Below are 16733 nucleotides of genomic sequence, written 5' to 3' on the forward strand. Positions count from 1 at the left end.
GGATCGATCTTATATGGAGAAAAAAAAATGAAATTACTGAAATGACCCTATCAGAATAAGGGAAATATAATTTTTTTTATGCATAGGGCCGTTTTGAAATTCCAAAAAATAAAAAATTATACCACCTTAATGAATATACGTATATATTATCAACAGACAATTAAAAAAATATATCAAAATGCACATTTCAGGGTACATATCTTCATTCTGGATCCTGCAATTTTTTCGAGTGTTTTCTATCCACTGAACTGGGAAATTATAATTTAAAATTAAAAGTTGGGAAAGGTAAAAAAATCCAATGATACAAAGTATTTACACACTAAAAAAATTTAATAATAAAAGCTCTACAAGGTATTCAAACATAATTAACCTAATTTACTCTCGGAATTTTCCTTTGATAAATGATGGCAGAGGCATTAAATAAAATAATTTATTGATTACGATACTTCCAACGGCAAATGCAAACGCTATACCGAGATTGAATTCCAAATTAAATTCTCCTATAGAGTACAAATCAACCGCAGAATACTGATAACTAAACCTCTCAGCTAGAAATGCTTTTCCCGACCTGAATTGACAGTTAAGATTGTTGGAGTCGTATAGCGAAGCTGATGTTTGGATGAGGCTGAAGTCTGAACAGTTTTGTGTCTTACTGTAAGGTAATCCACTGTACATACTTTGGCTGAATACCTTTCTATAAAGGAAAGAAGACGCGTATCTCGTTTGTGTTGCGTAGCTTAAATAGTATAGCCAGTCCTCTAACCCTCGATAAGACCTGAAAGCATAATCTATTTTTAATGTGTATCTCAAATTAAAACAAACATATTTTAGTTGAATCTTTAAAATCACTCGTATTAATATGCAAAAAAAGCTTTGAGAAAAATTAAAGTTACGTAGTTTACCTGAGGAATCCACTTCCTAGTGTGATATAGACGCATGAGATATAAACACTCATTGTAGCAGCGGTGATTGGACATTTTATTACCATGAGTATAGCCATTGTTTGTTGTTCGGCAAATATATAACAGGCCCACAGACCAAGTGCGACATACAGAAAGTCCAATATTTGGGATATTTCACCGAGAACTCTGGAAGGTAGTAAAATCATTTACGTAACTTGGTATTATTTCACGTGGTAAGTAAAAATATGCACTTGTAATAGCATAGATTAAAAATATACATTCAACAATTTTTTTTTATTCTGATTTGAATCAAAACAATGTATATTTTAGGATACCCAATTTCTGTCACTTTTCAAGTTCAAGTTACAAAAAGTAATGTAACATACAGTAAAACCTCGTTTGTACATTCCTCAATTTTACGTTTTCCCGCTTTTTACACCAAAATATTTAGGTCCCATTTTTTTCCATACATTCTTATTCAAATATTCCCCCCAATTAACATTTTTCATGCCCGGTTTTACACTGAAAAATTTTCAAAACTCTTTCGATCTGTCAAAAGACAACGAGCAGCGCGCCGCCGCGTGAATGGAGAATAAAATCGAGGTAAATAAAAAAATGTGTAAATTATTGTCTTAAACCAAATTCAATGTAAGTGCAGTGTAACTGACCATTTTGTTTAAGAGTCTTATTTTGACATTTTACTAAACAGTGACATGTAGTTGACGCATGTTTAAGAAGAATAAATTCTTGTATTGTATTTGATAATAATTTAATAAACTGGGTAATTTTGTTGAACGGGATCATAATATACTTAAAACCTACATGTTCTCTAAAGCATTCGAATAAATCCTTAGCATGTGATGACAAAGTACAGTGTTTTTATTAAATTACAAGTTTAAAAAGTTGAAATTATATTTATTTCTTTATAAAATCACTTTGTAAAGCCCCTGAGGTTTTATATTACAAAAATGGCGCTATATAAGTTATCCATAATAAATTAATTAAGTCGGAAGTTTGCTAATATTTTTAGTTAATTTTATTACTATTACAATATTTGAGTTTGTCCAAATGTTTGTAGACCTGGTCCAAGAAAAAGTTTAAAAATTAGAAAATGGTTTTAAGGCGTTGCCTAGTATGTGAAATAATTCAGTCAAATAAATCTCTTCACAACAATAAAGGTTTCAGCTCTTTAACTTCACTTAAATCAATAAATGAAATAATTGAAGAAATATGAATGTTCAAACATAGGCAAAATGGTTAATGTTACACAGTGTGTAAAGTGGCCACTTAAACCAGCCATTGCCAGGTCATAAGCCCTGTAAATGCCTAGACTTCCATATTCCCTTCTTTAAGGTATTCTCCATCCCTGTTGTAATTTTTTAATTTTATTACTATTTATTTATTTATTTATTAATGAAATCATACAGTCTTTATATAAAACAAGGGACAAAAGAACAATTAAAAAAAGTAAGACCAATTACAGATTTCACACTAATAAATGCAGGAGGAGAGGGGAAAAATAATTTAATTCTAAAAAAGTAAAAGTAAAAATATTACATAAAAAGTTCATAAAAAGGAGAAGACATTGTAAAGCTACTCTACTTTCCTCCCTCTCTCTCCGCTTCCATGAACATTTAAATTTAATTGTAAAAAATCACAACCAACAATAAATTATTCGATGCAGGTAGTAGATGTAGGTAAATATAAATTAAGAGTTGAAATCAAATGTTTAAAATTATAAGTAAAAGTTAAAATTAAAATGAAAAGTTTAAATTAATTTAAAATTAAGTGAAAAGTTTAAATTAAAAGTTAAAATTAAGAATTAAAATTAAATAGTTAAAATTGAAAGACAAAATTAAAAATCAAATTAAAAGTTAAAAGTCAAGCAGGAGATAAATTTAAAATGTCTTTAACTGATCTGATAAAAATATGGTATTTACAATGTAGTATGTCGATGTCACTAAAACTGTCATTATAGGTAATCTGTATTCTTCGTAGAGTGCTATTTTTTAAATAATTAGTCATTGAGTTAGGAATGTCGAAGAGTACAGATTGACGAGTTCTACGGACAGGGACTCGATATGAAATGCCTCTAACAATTTCTGGGCTATCAATTACGTTATTAACAATTTTGTATAGAAAGCTATGCCTACAATATAATATTATGCATGTACCAACATACATATTAAGTTAGTACTACATCATTTGGAAATTTATGTTAAAGAATGACTCGATTTATTTCATATGTAAATTATTTTGCGATAGCATAACGATAGTAACGATATAAGATACATAACGATAGTAAGATACTTGATTTGATGAATCTTTAGTATGTTTCGAGCTTGCCGACTACAAGTACTAGCAAAGTAGGATGGCAGATCACTTTGGCTTTAATGTAATTGTCTCCTTTTACCAACATTATATTTATAATACACCCACCACACCACCTCATCAATTACTAAGAATAACCAACCCCTGCATACCTAATTACAGTTACGTATAATATCGAGCCATGATCGCCGAAACATTGTAACCGACAAAAACTATATTTTACGAGAGAACACTTCTTTCTCTCAATTAATAAGGAATGCACTTTGCGAACCAAACTTTTCGACTGCTTTTTTTATTGAGATCAATTAATTCAAAACAAAACTTGGTTCTCAAAGTGTATTCCTTGACAATTGAGAAGAATAAATATTATCTCAAAATATATTGCTTCCGTCGGCTACAATGTTTTGGCGATCAAGGCTCGATATTATAGCCAATATCAATAAGAAATATATATTTTTTTTAATTGGTTAAATAAATAAATAGTACTCACGGATAAATAATTGCAGTTGCTGCGAGAACAGATAAGAAGGAAAACGGTAGAGAGATCAGGTTACATGAGAGAAGTAAAGATGCTCCACTGTAAACCCCTTCTTGAGCTTCCTGATAATATCTAGTTCGATATGGGATATCTAGAATTTTCAAAAAAATATTTTGCAAACATGCGCAGAAATAACAGATGTACATCAAAATTTTTAAACTGGAAAGGGAAACAATGATGTGATATTTAGTTGTAAATTATTATACACATAATATAGATGCTGGAAAGTAAAAAGGATTGTTGCGTAATTTGCAAAAAAAAATGTTTCAAATACATATTGTTTTGATCATAATTTATTGGTATTTGATTACTTATATAACCTTAGTATAAATAATTTATAGGAGTCATAACTTCTAAAGTTACATAGTAATCTATGTCTAATTTGGATTGAGGATCAACCATAATGGACAATGCGGAAGCTTAATCAGAAAATGTATCACAATGTCATGAGAAGATTAAGAAAAATAGAAATATCGCAACTCCATTTAGACTTGCATAGTTCTAAGTCCCTTGTATGTAATGCAGAAGTTGGAAGGATATTTTTTTATTCCTTCGAAATTTAGTATTAGCGGTGTATGCAAGAATATGTTAGGTACTGGGCATACCTCTAACAAAACTTATTTATGATCCTACCATCAACAGTGTTACTAGAATACATAATCTCATTGACATGATAAAAAAAAAACCTTTGTATTCTAAATTCATAAACTTACATGTTAGGACTGTGTTCACAATACTGATGAAATATGTACCAACCATACAGTTAAATAACAGGCCTCCTCTTGTGATAAATGTTCTTTGAAGATTCTGTAACAATTTGTTTCGTGTATATTATAAATATTATGTTCACACTTATATATATTGTCTGTCACTTGCCCTAGTGGTTAGCGAGTTACTTTACTATGCAAGAGGTTGACATGAAATATTTAGTTTACACTTCAACATTTCCTAGTCCCTCAGTAAAAATGGTCAACTTGCTTTCCAGAAACAAAAAAATATCTAACTTAAAATCGCACCTAAAACACCATTATATGAGTCGTCATGTCAGTCCAGTGAAACAATATAAAAATGATTATAATAATAAAAATACTTTGTAGTTTTATTCCACTTTTATTCAATAATTTTAAGTAATAAAAGTGGAATAAAACTATAAAGTATTTTTATTATTATAATTAAAATGCAGTTCCACCAAGAAATGTCAGTAGTAAAACTCAATCTCTTAAAAACAAAGTTATTTTATTATAATGAATAACCACAAAGTTAGTGCTTGAAATATAATTTTTATATTTTAAAAAATACACATCTATTTATCATCATCATCATTCCATGTGGTGCATAGAAAAACTAAATATAATAATGCGTAAAAAATACATTTGAAATTGTAAATGTTTTATGTCAGTTGTCGGTAATTGATACGAAACCTCGTGAATGCTAAACTAACATGCTAATGGTTTAGCCACCAAGTGAAAAAAATACAATTATTATTTTACTAAAGTGATAATATGTAAAATACCTACTTGTGAATCATTGTAGAACAGCCATAGAATGAAGAAAAATATTGGGAGGGATAATAATCTCAACACTATTTGTTTTATTCCAGACATTTTAAAACAAAATATTGAAGCGAGCATTCTCCTACAAAAACAAAATAGTGGTTTCAGATATTGATCATCAAATTATGTAATAATTCACAAAATTAATGGATGCTCACACATATAAAAGCCACACTACTTTAAGTTCGCTGGGTTTCCCATAGGCAAGTTGCATTTTGTTAGGATTGATTATTCTATGAGGATCATTCCCTCCACTTTGCATGATGGCGTGACCTTCAATTTTAAATTTGTCAACCAGAGCTGCTATTTGGTGGTTTGACTCTATGAATCTCTCTCTTGATCGCCGATCCACAGTAGAAAGGCAAACTGAAAATATTAACTCCTAACTTGATTATGGATATGATAACCAGGCATGTATTTCGTAAAAAGAGCGCATTTATTATTTATGTACATGTTGTCGCTAATTCAGATATTATTATTGTCATGTACAAGGCTATGGTACTCTGGAAAAATTACAGTTAATTATCTTGGAAATGTGAAGATTGATTATTGATTCTGATTAATTACTTAAATGCATTATTGAAAGATACGATTATAACGTTTTAATGTCAGTTATTTTGACAGATTTTATTTGAAATAGGTGCAGATACAGTAGTACTATTCATTATTTTCTTATACACGCCTATAGCTTATATTTTAACACAAAAATTTAATACTGGAAACACATTTCAAAACTGCAGTTGAATTTCACAAAATTAATCTTATTTATTTTAATGTAAAAATTGGAATGCTTTTCTAAGACAACTTTGCATAGAATTTACTTTTAATATATTTTTTTAAAAGTCCTGTCTGATGGGCATTATTGGATATTAAATACTTACGATAATACATCAATGGATTTTCTAGTTGAGGACATGGGAATCCGATACTTCCAAAGTAATCCAATAATGTTCTCGTTGGTCCTGCATAAACCACATCTCCGAGACAAAGGTAAACCACCCTGTCTAGGAATGGGAACACATCTGAAATCAACCAAATTTATTGTGTTAGTTATTAATAATGTACCAAATAGTCCATATACATTTTAATGTAGCGACAACAGCAAAGCCTAAAGTAAGCACAGTTTATATATGGGAATCGGAATACTGTTGTTACCTGATCTTGGTTTTTCCATAGTTAGTATGATAGCTGCTCCGTATTTCTTTGCTGCATTTGATAAAATCGATACAACTAAATATGTGTTCAAGGGATCTAGATCCCATGTAGGTTCATCCAAAAGTAAAATAACTGGAAAATAAAATGAGTTATTAAATTGGTTTGAAAGAGGTTTTCTTTTAAAAAAACAAAAAAATTAACGCGCTCGAGTTACCAGTAAAAGAATTTAAGTGTGTATTAGAAACTACATATTTATAATTATATTCAGATTATATCAGAGGTTATTATGCATAACATGCTATTTTCAAATAATCTGCCAGATACTGTATTGTAATATTTACCAGGATCTTTAACTAGCTGCACTCCGATCATTAGCCTTCGGTATTCGCTTTTGGTCAAATTTTCAACACACTTGTTAGATACCTAAAAACATGCTTATTTTGAAAAAAAAGAACCTTAAAATGATTGTTTTTTTAACTAAGTATAAATTATAAGTCTAACTGCCAAACTGACCTGAGAAAGTGCTAGATCAGCCATAACTTGTTTAAGCTTCGATGACTTTAGGTATCCGCTCATCTAAAATATACACACGATAAAGAGTTTTTAAAATTTGTTCACGCATTTACATATGAAAATTCCATATAATATAGATACATTTTTTATTTATATCTTTCAACATCATCATGGCTTTTACATTTTTACAGAAATAAACAAGTTATGTCGATAAAATAGTAAAATTAATACACAGGGATGGAAATTACAATAGAAACTGAAATGTTGGTGTAAATAATTTATTGTACACTTTTAAGTTCCTAGAATTCCTCTCGTCCGTGCGCTTTGTAGCTGCAAGACGATTGGTTAGCTTCAGTATGTAAATGTTATCAAATACCTAAACTTTGCAAAAGGGGTCTAGAATTTCTACCGTCCATGTGCTCGGTAGCTGCAAGAAGTGCTGGGATATTTATTTATTGTACAGCGCCCTTGGGGGATTTTCACAAAAATGGCGCTATATAAATTATAAAACTATAATAATAATAATAACAGTAAAATCCCGTTTCTATTTCAGAAATCAAAAAGAAACATCAATCACAAAGACTATCGTAGAATGATATTACATTATTATTTTTAATAACTTATTTAGTATTTTTAATAACTTACGTTTACCACTGTGTAGTTGAGAGTCTGTTGGACTGTCAAACCCGGGATGAAGTCACAAGTGTGCTGGACATACCCGCAGGAGCTGCGGAACTGGGACATGCTCAAGGGAGAGCCATTTAACAGGACCTGACCTCGCGCCGACACCCGCCGAGATATCACATCCAGAAGGGCTCTTTTGCCACTCCCTAGAAATAATATTCTCGTTGATTTATTTTATTTCTTGGAAAAAGGAGTGCGAATAAAATAGTTTTTTTTTTTTTTTTCTACCAAATGAGCCAAAACATTTTTTTTTCGAGTTACTTTGTTTTTTTTATTATTTACATTATTGAAACCCTGCTTTCATTGTTTACCCAAATATTTCAGTGATTAAGTTCAGTGTTTGTAATTTTTTATTTATTTAATCCTATCAAACTAAGACAAAAAAAAAACATGTATCATATTATCATCGCTACGATTTTTTAAAGTTTTGTAATTTTCTCCGCGCGTGACTCACTAGTTCTCTTCGGTGAGTTGTTCTGATTGGCGAGTGGCTTCCCGGAAGCCGGAAATCTATCACAATACTACTATATATACTTGGTTATACTATATCTTTGGTTGATTTAGACGAACCTTTGACGTCATTTCAAGTAGTTAATTTTTATAAATTTTTTCGTACATTTTAGAGAAACTTCGGCGAACAATTAAATACATGTAAACGTCGTTTTGCGTCGGTTCGATTTACGCCGATTTACAATTACGCCGGTTGGTGCTGACGTGGGATTCGCCAGTTCGGCTGGTACCAGACGTCAGTAGGCGCTGCGATTCTAATAGCAGACACACTTTTACCCGTTGTTTTATTCTATTATCGTGTATGCGAGAAACTTATTGTGTGTGTAAAATTGTTTCCGAGTTAGTTTTCATTTTGATTTTAAGAAAATTAAAAGGGTATGATTATATTTTTTATTGTATTTTTATTGAAAATAAAAGAATATTCAAATATGTTTAATTTATGCTATCAACAATCAAAACAAATGAAATTGGATGCTCTTTTCAAAAAAGTGTGAGAATTTAATTTCGTACCAACGAACTGGTGAGTTAGTATTTATTATAAGAAAAAAACATTATTTCTATTAAGATATTATTATTTATTTTGTGAACGAATTGAAACTGTATTGATGAAATACATTTATAATTTATTTAGAATATTTTAGATTGTTAGATTGATCTTAGAATTTTGACAGGGAACCTAATCTTATATCTTCCATTAAACAAGAAGACATATTAGCATATTTAAAAACATATTTAGAACAAAGAAAATTTAAAAAAATAAAATATTTAAAAAAAACAAATAGTTGCTTACTTCTGCAGGGGAGAAGTGAGGGGAGCCCGGCGCAGTATCAGACTCACCCTTTTCCCTCCTCGTTTCTCCCCTGTAAGCAACCATTTGCTATTTTTCATATTTTATTTTTTTAAATTTTATTTATTCTAAAAAATATTTTACTGTGCCAATATGTCTTCTTGGTCATGCTGATCATCGTGGTTTCGGATGTGACAGGATTTAATAACACCCTGTATATTATGATATTTCTACTATTAAGAATCGCAGCAAAATTCAGACGAACGCAGGAGCAACCTGTGTATATTTCATTACCATATCATTAGCAACTAACAAAGCAATAGTAGTCTTCGCCAAGATCATAAGCGCGTTTGAGCTCGAGAGAGACAGAAATTATTTTCATAATGCGTATGCCGTGCTATGCCATACCATAATCACAGATACTACACAATGCATTTCTCCCCTGCAGAAGTAAGCAACCATTTGTTTTTTTAAATATTTAATTTTTGTAAATTTTATTCGTTCTAAACATTTATTTTAATGTGCCAATATGTATTCTTGCTCGTACTGATTATCGTGGTTTCGGAAGTGACAGGGTTTAAATAACATCCTGTATTTGTATTCATTTTACGCCGGTGTCTCTCGGGAAGGAACCCCGGCGTAAAACGACGTATACCTGTATTTTAATTTTCACTATGTGTAAGAAAACATTTTTTATATCTAATTTCCCGCAGTGATATTCCTCATTTTGGGAGACAATTTCGAGGAGTCGTAAATAACTCACTATCAGAAAATGATAATCAAGTTTCGGTAAAGTAGGGTTCGAACCTCGGACCTCTGATCCGTGAATCCGCGACAATGGCCACGCCCGCGGGACCACAACCCGATGACAAGCAAGAAAATAAATACGAGGATTTGCGTTCTTGCATCATCGCATACTCTTATTTTTCAATTTTGGGGCAATTGTGAAGTCATAAACCGTGGAATCCAGTTGTAGTGAGCATTGATCGAACTTCAGTTCTCTGATCTTTGAGTTCGCTACACCACCAATGTCTTAAAAAAACTATTTTAAAATAAAAATTTGAGTTGCACCAAAGTACTCATTGTTTTTTTTTTAAATGAAATATTTGCGTTCTTATGATTTACCCATAGAATTAAGAATAATCCAGAAACCGCATACGTACATCAAACAGAAGGCGACTAAACTACTCATAAATGAGTAGGTTTACGTTTTGACACGTTAGTTTCTTTGTAGACGTCGCTCAGTACGCAACTCCTGATTTGAATTCAACTATGCCGTGTTGTGTCCTTTTAAAATGTAGAAATACTGCTAGGATCTTAAAGAAACAGGATGGTATCACATTTCATGTGTAATTAGCAAACGAATGTTTAAGTAGCAAATGCATTACTTAAAAATTGAATAATTTTTCCATCTGTCAGATTGTCGAAGAAACAAAATGGAAATTTCGTCAGTGTTGCCAGGGTAGTAAATTTTTTTACCCTACGTTGCTCATCTAATAAGATAAATAATGAAAATTGGACCTCGATTAAACAACTCTGTGGTAGATATTTGACCGACATTATCTTCAAAACATCATATATTATTTAACATGATATAAAAATATCCGTTTTATGTAAAACAAAATTTGTTTTACATTTTAAGCTTAAAGTTCATTAATTCAATTACTCTTATTAAATGACCCTTTACTTATCTACTCTGTTGTGTCAATCAATATTTCCGCGTGCACAATTGAATTTTAGAGAAATTAACAGATTGCTTTTTTTTTACCTTACATTTGTGTTATGATTTTTTCCCATCGTGCAACATTACGCGGCGACATCACGAATGCGCGCAGCGAATGTGGGGCATAGTGGGGGGATTATTGGACACAGTCCTATGTTTTCAAATATGATTCTACGCTCCTTCTGGACTATTCTTAATTCTATGGATATACCCAAATAATCCGATTTTGGGGGCATTTTCAACGAGTTGTAAATAACTCACTATTATAAAATTGGAATCGAGCTGGGGTAGAGTGGGGTTCGAACCTCAAACTTCTGATCCGTGAGTCCGCAACACTAGTCACGGGACCACAATCCGATTCGACTTACTTGTATATAAAAAAATCTGTAAATACTGGTGGATTTTTTAAAGCTGGCCCGTTCGCAATACTAACACAAACGCATTGTGTAGTATCTGTGATTAGCCCATGGTATGACATCGCACGGTATACGAATTATGAAAATTATTTCTGTCTCTCTCGAGCTTAAATGTGCGTATGAGCGTGGCAAAGACTACTATTGCTTTGTTATTTGCCAATGATATGGTAATGAAATAAACACAAGTTGCTCCTGCGTTTGTCTGAATTTTGCTGCGATTCTTAATAGTGAAAATATCATAATATACATATATTCAATGTTTAGCTATGGATTAAAAACACTGGTGTATAAATATATTTTTCATTTAATCTAATCATATATTGGTCGATTATCTAGTGCTGGTGCGTTCGCAAAACTTAGACAAACACATGTTTAATGTACAGAATATTGATTTAAAAAACTTTCATATTCAATTTGAATCAAGTGTGCTATGTTTTTTTCAAAAATTCCTTTTGGATTAGAGCAAAAAAAAAAACTGTAGAAAATGGTGGAAAAAAACTAGCCTTTTTATTTAAGTTAGTCAAAAATGATGAACACAAAATATTATTGTAAATAAAAAATTAACTTGTGTAAAAATATATTAAGATACTTATTACATTTTCTTAACCCATTGATTTTTTTCATATGCAACACGAATTTTAAAAAAAGATAGCACATTTGGTTAAAATTGAATGAAACCTTTTTAAAATCGACATTCTGTAGATTTTAAATGTTTGTGTTTATTTTGCGAACGCGCCAGCTCTAATTAATCAACCAGTACTATGGCCAGCATATTGTACAGGTACTTGATGATTTATCTTACAATATATATTGTTAAAGATAATGACATAAAAACGTAAACGAAAAAGAAAAATATTTTATAAAGTTTATATTTGAAGCACTAACTTTGTGGTTATTCATTATGATAAAATAAATATAACAACTTTATTTTAACCACGATTTTTTCTTCTTTTTTTTCCCATCGACCAGTTTCAAAGCAAACAAGCTTCTTCGTCAAGGTTTACGTTACGTACGGAAAAAAAATAGTGGTTAAAAACAAAGTTGTTGCCAGTGGGCCTGCTGTGGGGCAACTCTGTAAAAAAATGTTACCTTTTGAACCCAAAATGGCGACCACCTCTCCACTGTGCACCGTAAGAGATACATCCTTCAGGATGACTCCTGTCTTGATATTCCCCGTCAGGCGCTGTGTGCAGCTTCCAGGCTCCACCTGTTGGAAGTATAATATGTTTCCATTTCCATATGTTTGGCTTATATCAAAGATATTCATAAAGATATTGGGTCTTTCTCATAAACTTGGCGTTAAGTTACACTTTAGTATAGTGATATAATGTGGATGGGAATACCATCCTTATTATGGTGATAGAATAAGGATGGTATTTCCATCCAAATTATACCACTATACTTAGGTGTAACTCTACGCCGAGTTTACATGAAACGCGTAAGTAAACTAACCAAATAATTAAAACATCTAAACATTGACCAGATTGTAAAATCGCAAGCTGTGAAAAATAACTCTTTAGACTACATAATGTTCGTGAGAAGGCAACTTCTCTTCATGTTATTTGTTACTAACTAACTACTAATACATATGTTCGTTGTTTTTCGCCGCTATTAATTTGGTAACTGCTACTAAATTATATTGTTAACTGTTGCTATCAGCAACAATAAAAAATTAGGTAATAATATTATGAGGTGTTATGGAAATAAAGGATTTAATGTAAGGAGTAAGTAAATATGATATATCAGTAATAAAATATTATTAATAATGGTCCGACCCCTCAGTATGTCATGCCTTCGTTTCATAAAGTCGTTCGTATTTCACTCTAATGCGATCAAAATCGTAATTCGCCTTCTTTTCCGCTACATGCAAACGTGATTCTCGTGCTCTGATAATATTACCAACTGCAAAAATCGCTGATAATTGGTATCTGCAATATTGCTACATAGTCCTCACTCAATAATACTTAAATTCAAATATATCTATTAAAAATAATCCATATACAGTAGAGTTCCGCTAATCCCCACACGCGCAATCCGAACATGTCCCGGAACGAAATAATTAGTTTTATTATGTGACAAAACTACGCATTTCTTAAGGAATTAATGCTTAAAGGGGTGAAAATAAGTGCATGTCGTCAAATCAATTCAAAAACAAATTAAAGATTCATTGAATACAGTAAACTTTTTTATTTAATACTTAGGTTTAACAGCGCATTACGTACAGTACACTGTAACTAGGGTAGCAAAACTGTAAAAACGTTAATTTAAAAATTATATTATGTACTACATACATAATACTTGTTACAAGACATAAACTCGGTGATTGTCTTTTGACGCAGTAAAGAGAGTCTATTTGACGACGCAAAGTTTCGCCACCGTTTCATAAACATTATATCGGCAGGTGTAGCAGTGGCCTGTTGTTCTAGGTATTTATTGCAAGTACTGTAATAACTGTTAGCCGTGAACTGTATTAGTGTATTATTACATCGATAAAAAAGGTAGTCTGTTCCGAAAACGTATATCTACATACCACACACCACTATTATAACACAAGAGACTCGTTCTTTCGCTTCCAACCGCGTTCTCACGGTTATTTCGGCTAATCCGAACTAAGTCCGGTCCCAATTAATTCGGATTATCGGGAATGTACTGTACTAACAATACTTGACATTTTATTGCATTTTACTAATGCCATTGAAATTTCATGTACACCTAGATGTACCCACCAACGTAATTTTCGTTTTTGTTTTCAAAACTTGGCAATGAGAACATAACTATTTCAGCGTACATTTTTGCGTTTTTTTGTAAAATAACGGTCCCAATTACGGTGGTGAATTACAGGGCATTACAGCCCATCACACCCAGACTTGAAAACCACATTTGATTTCTGTGATATCACCGGGAATCAAACCCGGAACCTTCCGAGTGTGAAGCATTACACCACGGAGGCCGCCCTTTTCTGTACTTCATTCATCGCTAAATTCGTGCGACGCGACGCCGATGCGTGACGTCACGATCTCATCTACATACTACCTACTAATGGTATTAAATTTATCTTCGGAAGCTTCTCTCCGTTGAACGCAGTTATGCAGAAAGCAGCAAGTCCACAATTTTGAAAAAATAAGATATATATGTTTTTGGGTGCAGTAAGGACAATTATATGTCCTGCTAAAAACAGTCAGACCGCTTTCATACAAAAAATTGTTTTAATCACCGTCTGAAAATGGTTTCCATCACAAAAACGGCATTTCTCAATTTGTAAAAATCACCCACAGCACTAGAAAATCTTGACGAATTTTAAAAATCATTAAAACTAGTCAAATACATGGTTAAATTCTGGCTTGTAATGTAAAATTTTGTTAAATACATTCCTTGTTTATCATTTGTTATAGTCAAAAACATTCCATCTGTTGTGTAGATTTGATTATTAACTGTTTTCACAAACGTGCTATTATCTCAGTTTCACTGTTTTTTGGCTGGCTGCTTTCTGCATAACAACGTTCCGTTCTTATTGCCATTGTCAAATGAAAACGATAAATCCACATAAACAAAAACCTGAAATGCGTACGAACGCAATATGAGTAATAATATTATAATATTAAATACCATAATTAAATTTAAACGCAGTCTTACTTTTCTACATACAAACGTAGTCTCGTATTTTCCCCCTGGATTATGGCACTACAGCAAAGATTTTTTTTACACACTATAGATATTTACCATTTGGGTGTCTCTATCATTTTACAGTTTTGATAGATTGTTTACTGTGAAAACTAGGGCCATCCAAAAACCCTTATAGCGCCTAGTTTTATGTAAACAGAAAAAATAATAAATAATGTTTGCATTTATTTGTTTATAAATTTGTATAAACCACTTTTTTTTTTTTAAATTACACTTCGACCGGTTTCGAGGTTACTACCTCATCGTCAGGAATTTAACTAACTTAACGTGAATTTAACTTAACGTTAGTTAAATTCCTGACGATGAGGTAGTAACCTCGAAACCGGTCGAAGTGTAATTTAAAAAAAATATAAAAAAATTAAGTGGTTTATACAAATTTATAAACAAATAAATGTAAAATGTCATACCACAAAGTGAAAAATGTTTTTGATAACAATAATATAAATAATGTTTGTTTCAAATCTGTACAACATTGCTTTCGTACAAAATGAACTATTTCCAGAAATTGAAAATAAATAAAATAATTATGTTATTTTGCCAAGTGTGTAATAATTAACAAAAAATAATTATCAATCCTAATAATTTGAAATATCACTATGAATATTTTAGTGTATCTGCCATTTTATTATTGTCGATTTTTGATATCGCACCGTGTCACGTACGTGAAGTCAACCCGGTCAAAGTTTCAGGGCCGCGATTATGAACGGCTATCTTTATTGGTATATACGGAGACGGAATTAACTAACTCATTTCGATATTTATGTACGAAAGTGTGTATATTTGTACGAAAATTCAAAGTATATTCGCCGGTAACCGGTAATTGAACATGTTTAGAAAAAAAAAATGTACACATATTATATTTTTCATATAGAAAACTTATTTTTACTTTGTAGATAAAATTTAAGATAAATTTGAACTTCCCATCAGAATACGTACCCAGGGCCCCGATTACAATGGGAAGTTAACAGAGTTATATTCGACTGTCTATAAAGAAAAATCGAAATTTGCGAACGAAATGAGTTTTTTTGCATGAACATATAAAGTATCTTCATCGGTAACCTATAATTGAACATGTTTAAAAGAAAAAAATGTATGCATATTCTGCTTTTCATACAGAAAACTTAATTTCACTTTGTAGATAAAATTGAAGATAAATATTAACTTCCCATTGTAATCGTGGCCCAGGGTTCGTCCTTACAATAGACTTGAACGCGCGGTTTACTGAAAACGAAAACCTCAAGCAGTTCATCACAAATTCTGACAGATTCTATTAGGTTTGTAAATAATTTACCATTCATTTTAAACATGTAGATACTTACCTACATATCTATCAAACATCAACACAGAAATTTATTATATACCTGTCAATGTTTATAATTTAATCAAAAGCATAATTTTCTTACCTGCCCAGAGTGAAAAATATTACAAAGTTCTAGTGTGTAATCGCTTCCGATCATGTTTTCAACGATCTCTGTTATCGGCCGCTATGCTGAGTCAAGTCTGACAATAATCGGCAACCCGAGGAGTCTCGAGGACGATGAGCGAAGTGAGGTGGGAAACGGTGGGCTGAGATTGACACAACTGCTATCAAATGTACCTATATTTTGGTTTGTTGATATGTCAGCCGTCTTGTTGCTCACGGTACACGGTACACGGCACGCACGACGCACGACACTAACACCATCGGGCACCGGGCACGGTACTGATGTGTCGCTCGCGACTCGCGACTCGCTGGGAGAGAAGAGAGAACAAACAATGGCTGGGAACGAGAGCCACCTCCACCGCCCAAACTGTAAATTGCCGTAACTTGGCTTTACGTTCATGAATAACTAATCGACGGACGTTACGCGCTCCTTTTTTTACAAGAAATCTACCTATCAAGGCCCGACAAACTCTTTTATTTTTTTGCGATTTTCCTGTAGTAGGTATTATAATTCGTT

General features: G+C 31.9%; 1 protein-coding gene across 1 annotated transcript; it reads right to left on the reverse strand.

Annotated features, from left to right (window-relative positions):
• Positions 1–311: 311 nt before the first annotated feature.
• On the reverse strand, positions 312–16497 carry LOC148272957 (ATP-binding cassette sub-family G member 5-like). Its single transcript, XM_088239345.1, has 13 exons — positions 16197–16497; positions 12202–12319; positions 7638–7822; positions 6993–7055; positions 6821–6902; positions 6480–6611; positions 6206–6346; positions 5483–5690; positions 5289–5406; positions 4485–4578; positions 3724–3862; positions 903–1088; positions 312–775 (listed from the first exon to the last, which is right to left on the reverse strand). Exons 1-13 carry the CDS (start codon positions 16248–16250, stop codon positions 376–378), a joined length of 1920 nt encoding a protein of 639 aa, XP_088095471.1. The 5' UTR covers positions 16251–16497; the 3' UTR covers positions 312–375.
• Between the last annotated feature and the right edge of the window lie 236 nt (positions 16498–16733).

This window comes from Micrasema longulum, unplaced genomic scaffold (assembly GCF_059751315.1).
Source record: "Micrasema longulum isolate JH-2025_06_02 unplaced genomic scaffold, ASM5975131v1 h1tg002138l, whole genome shotgun sequence".
In the NCBI taxonomy this organism is placed as follows: domain Eukaryota; kingdom Metazoa; phylum Arthropoda; class Insecta; order Trichoptera; family Brachycentridae; genus Micrasema; species Micrasema longulum.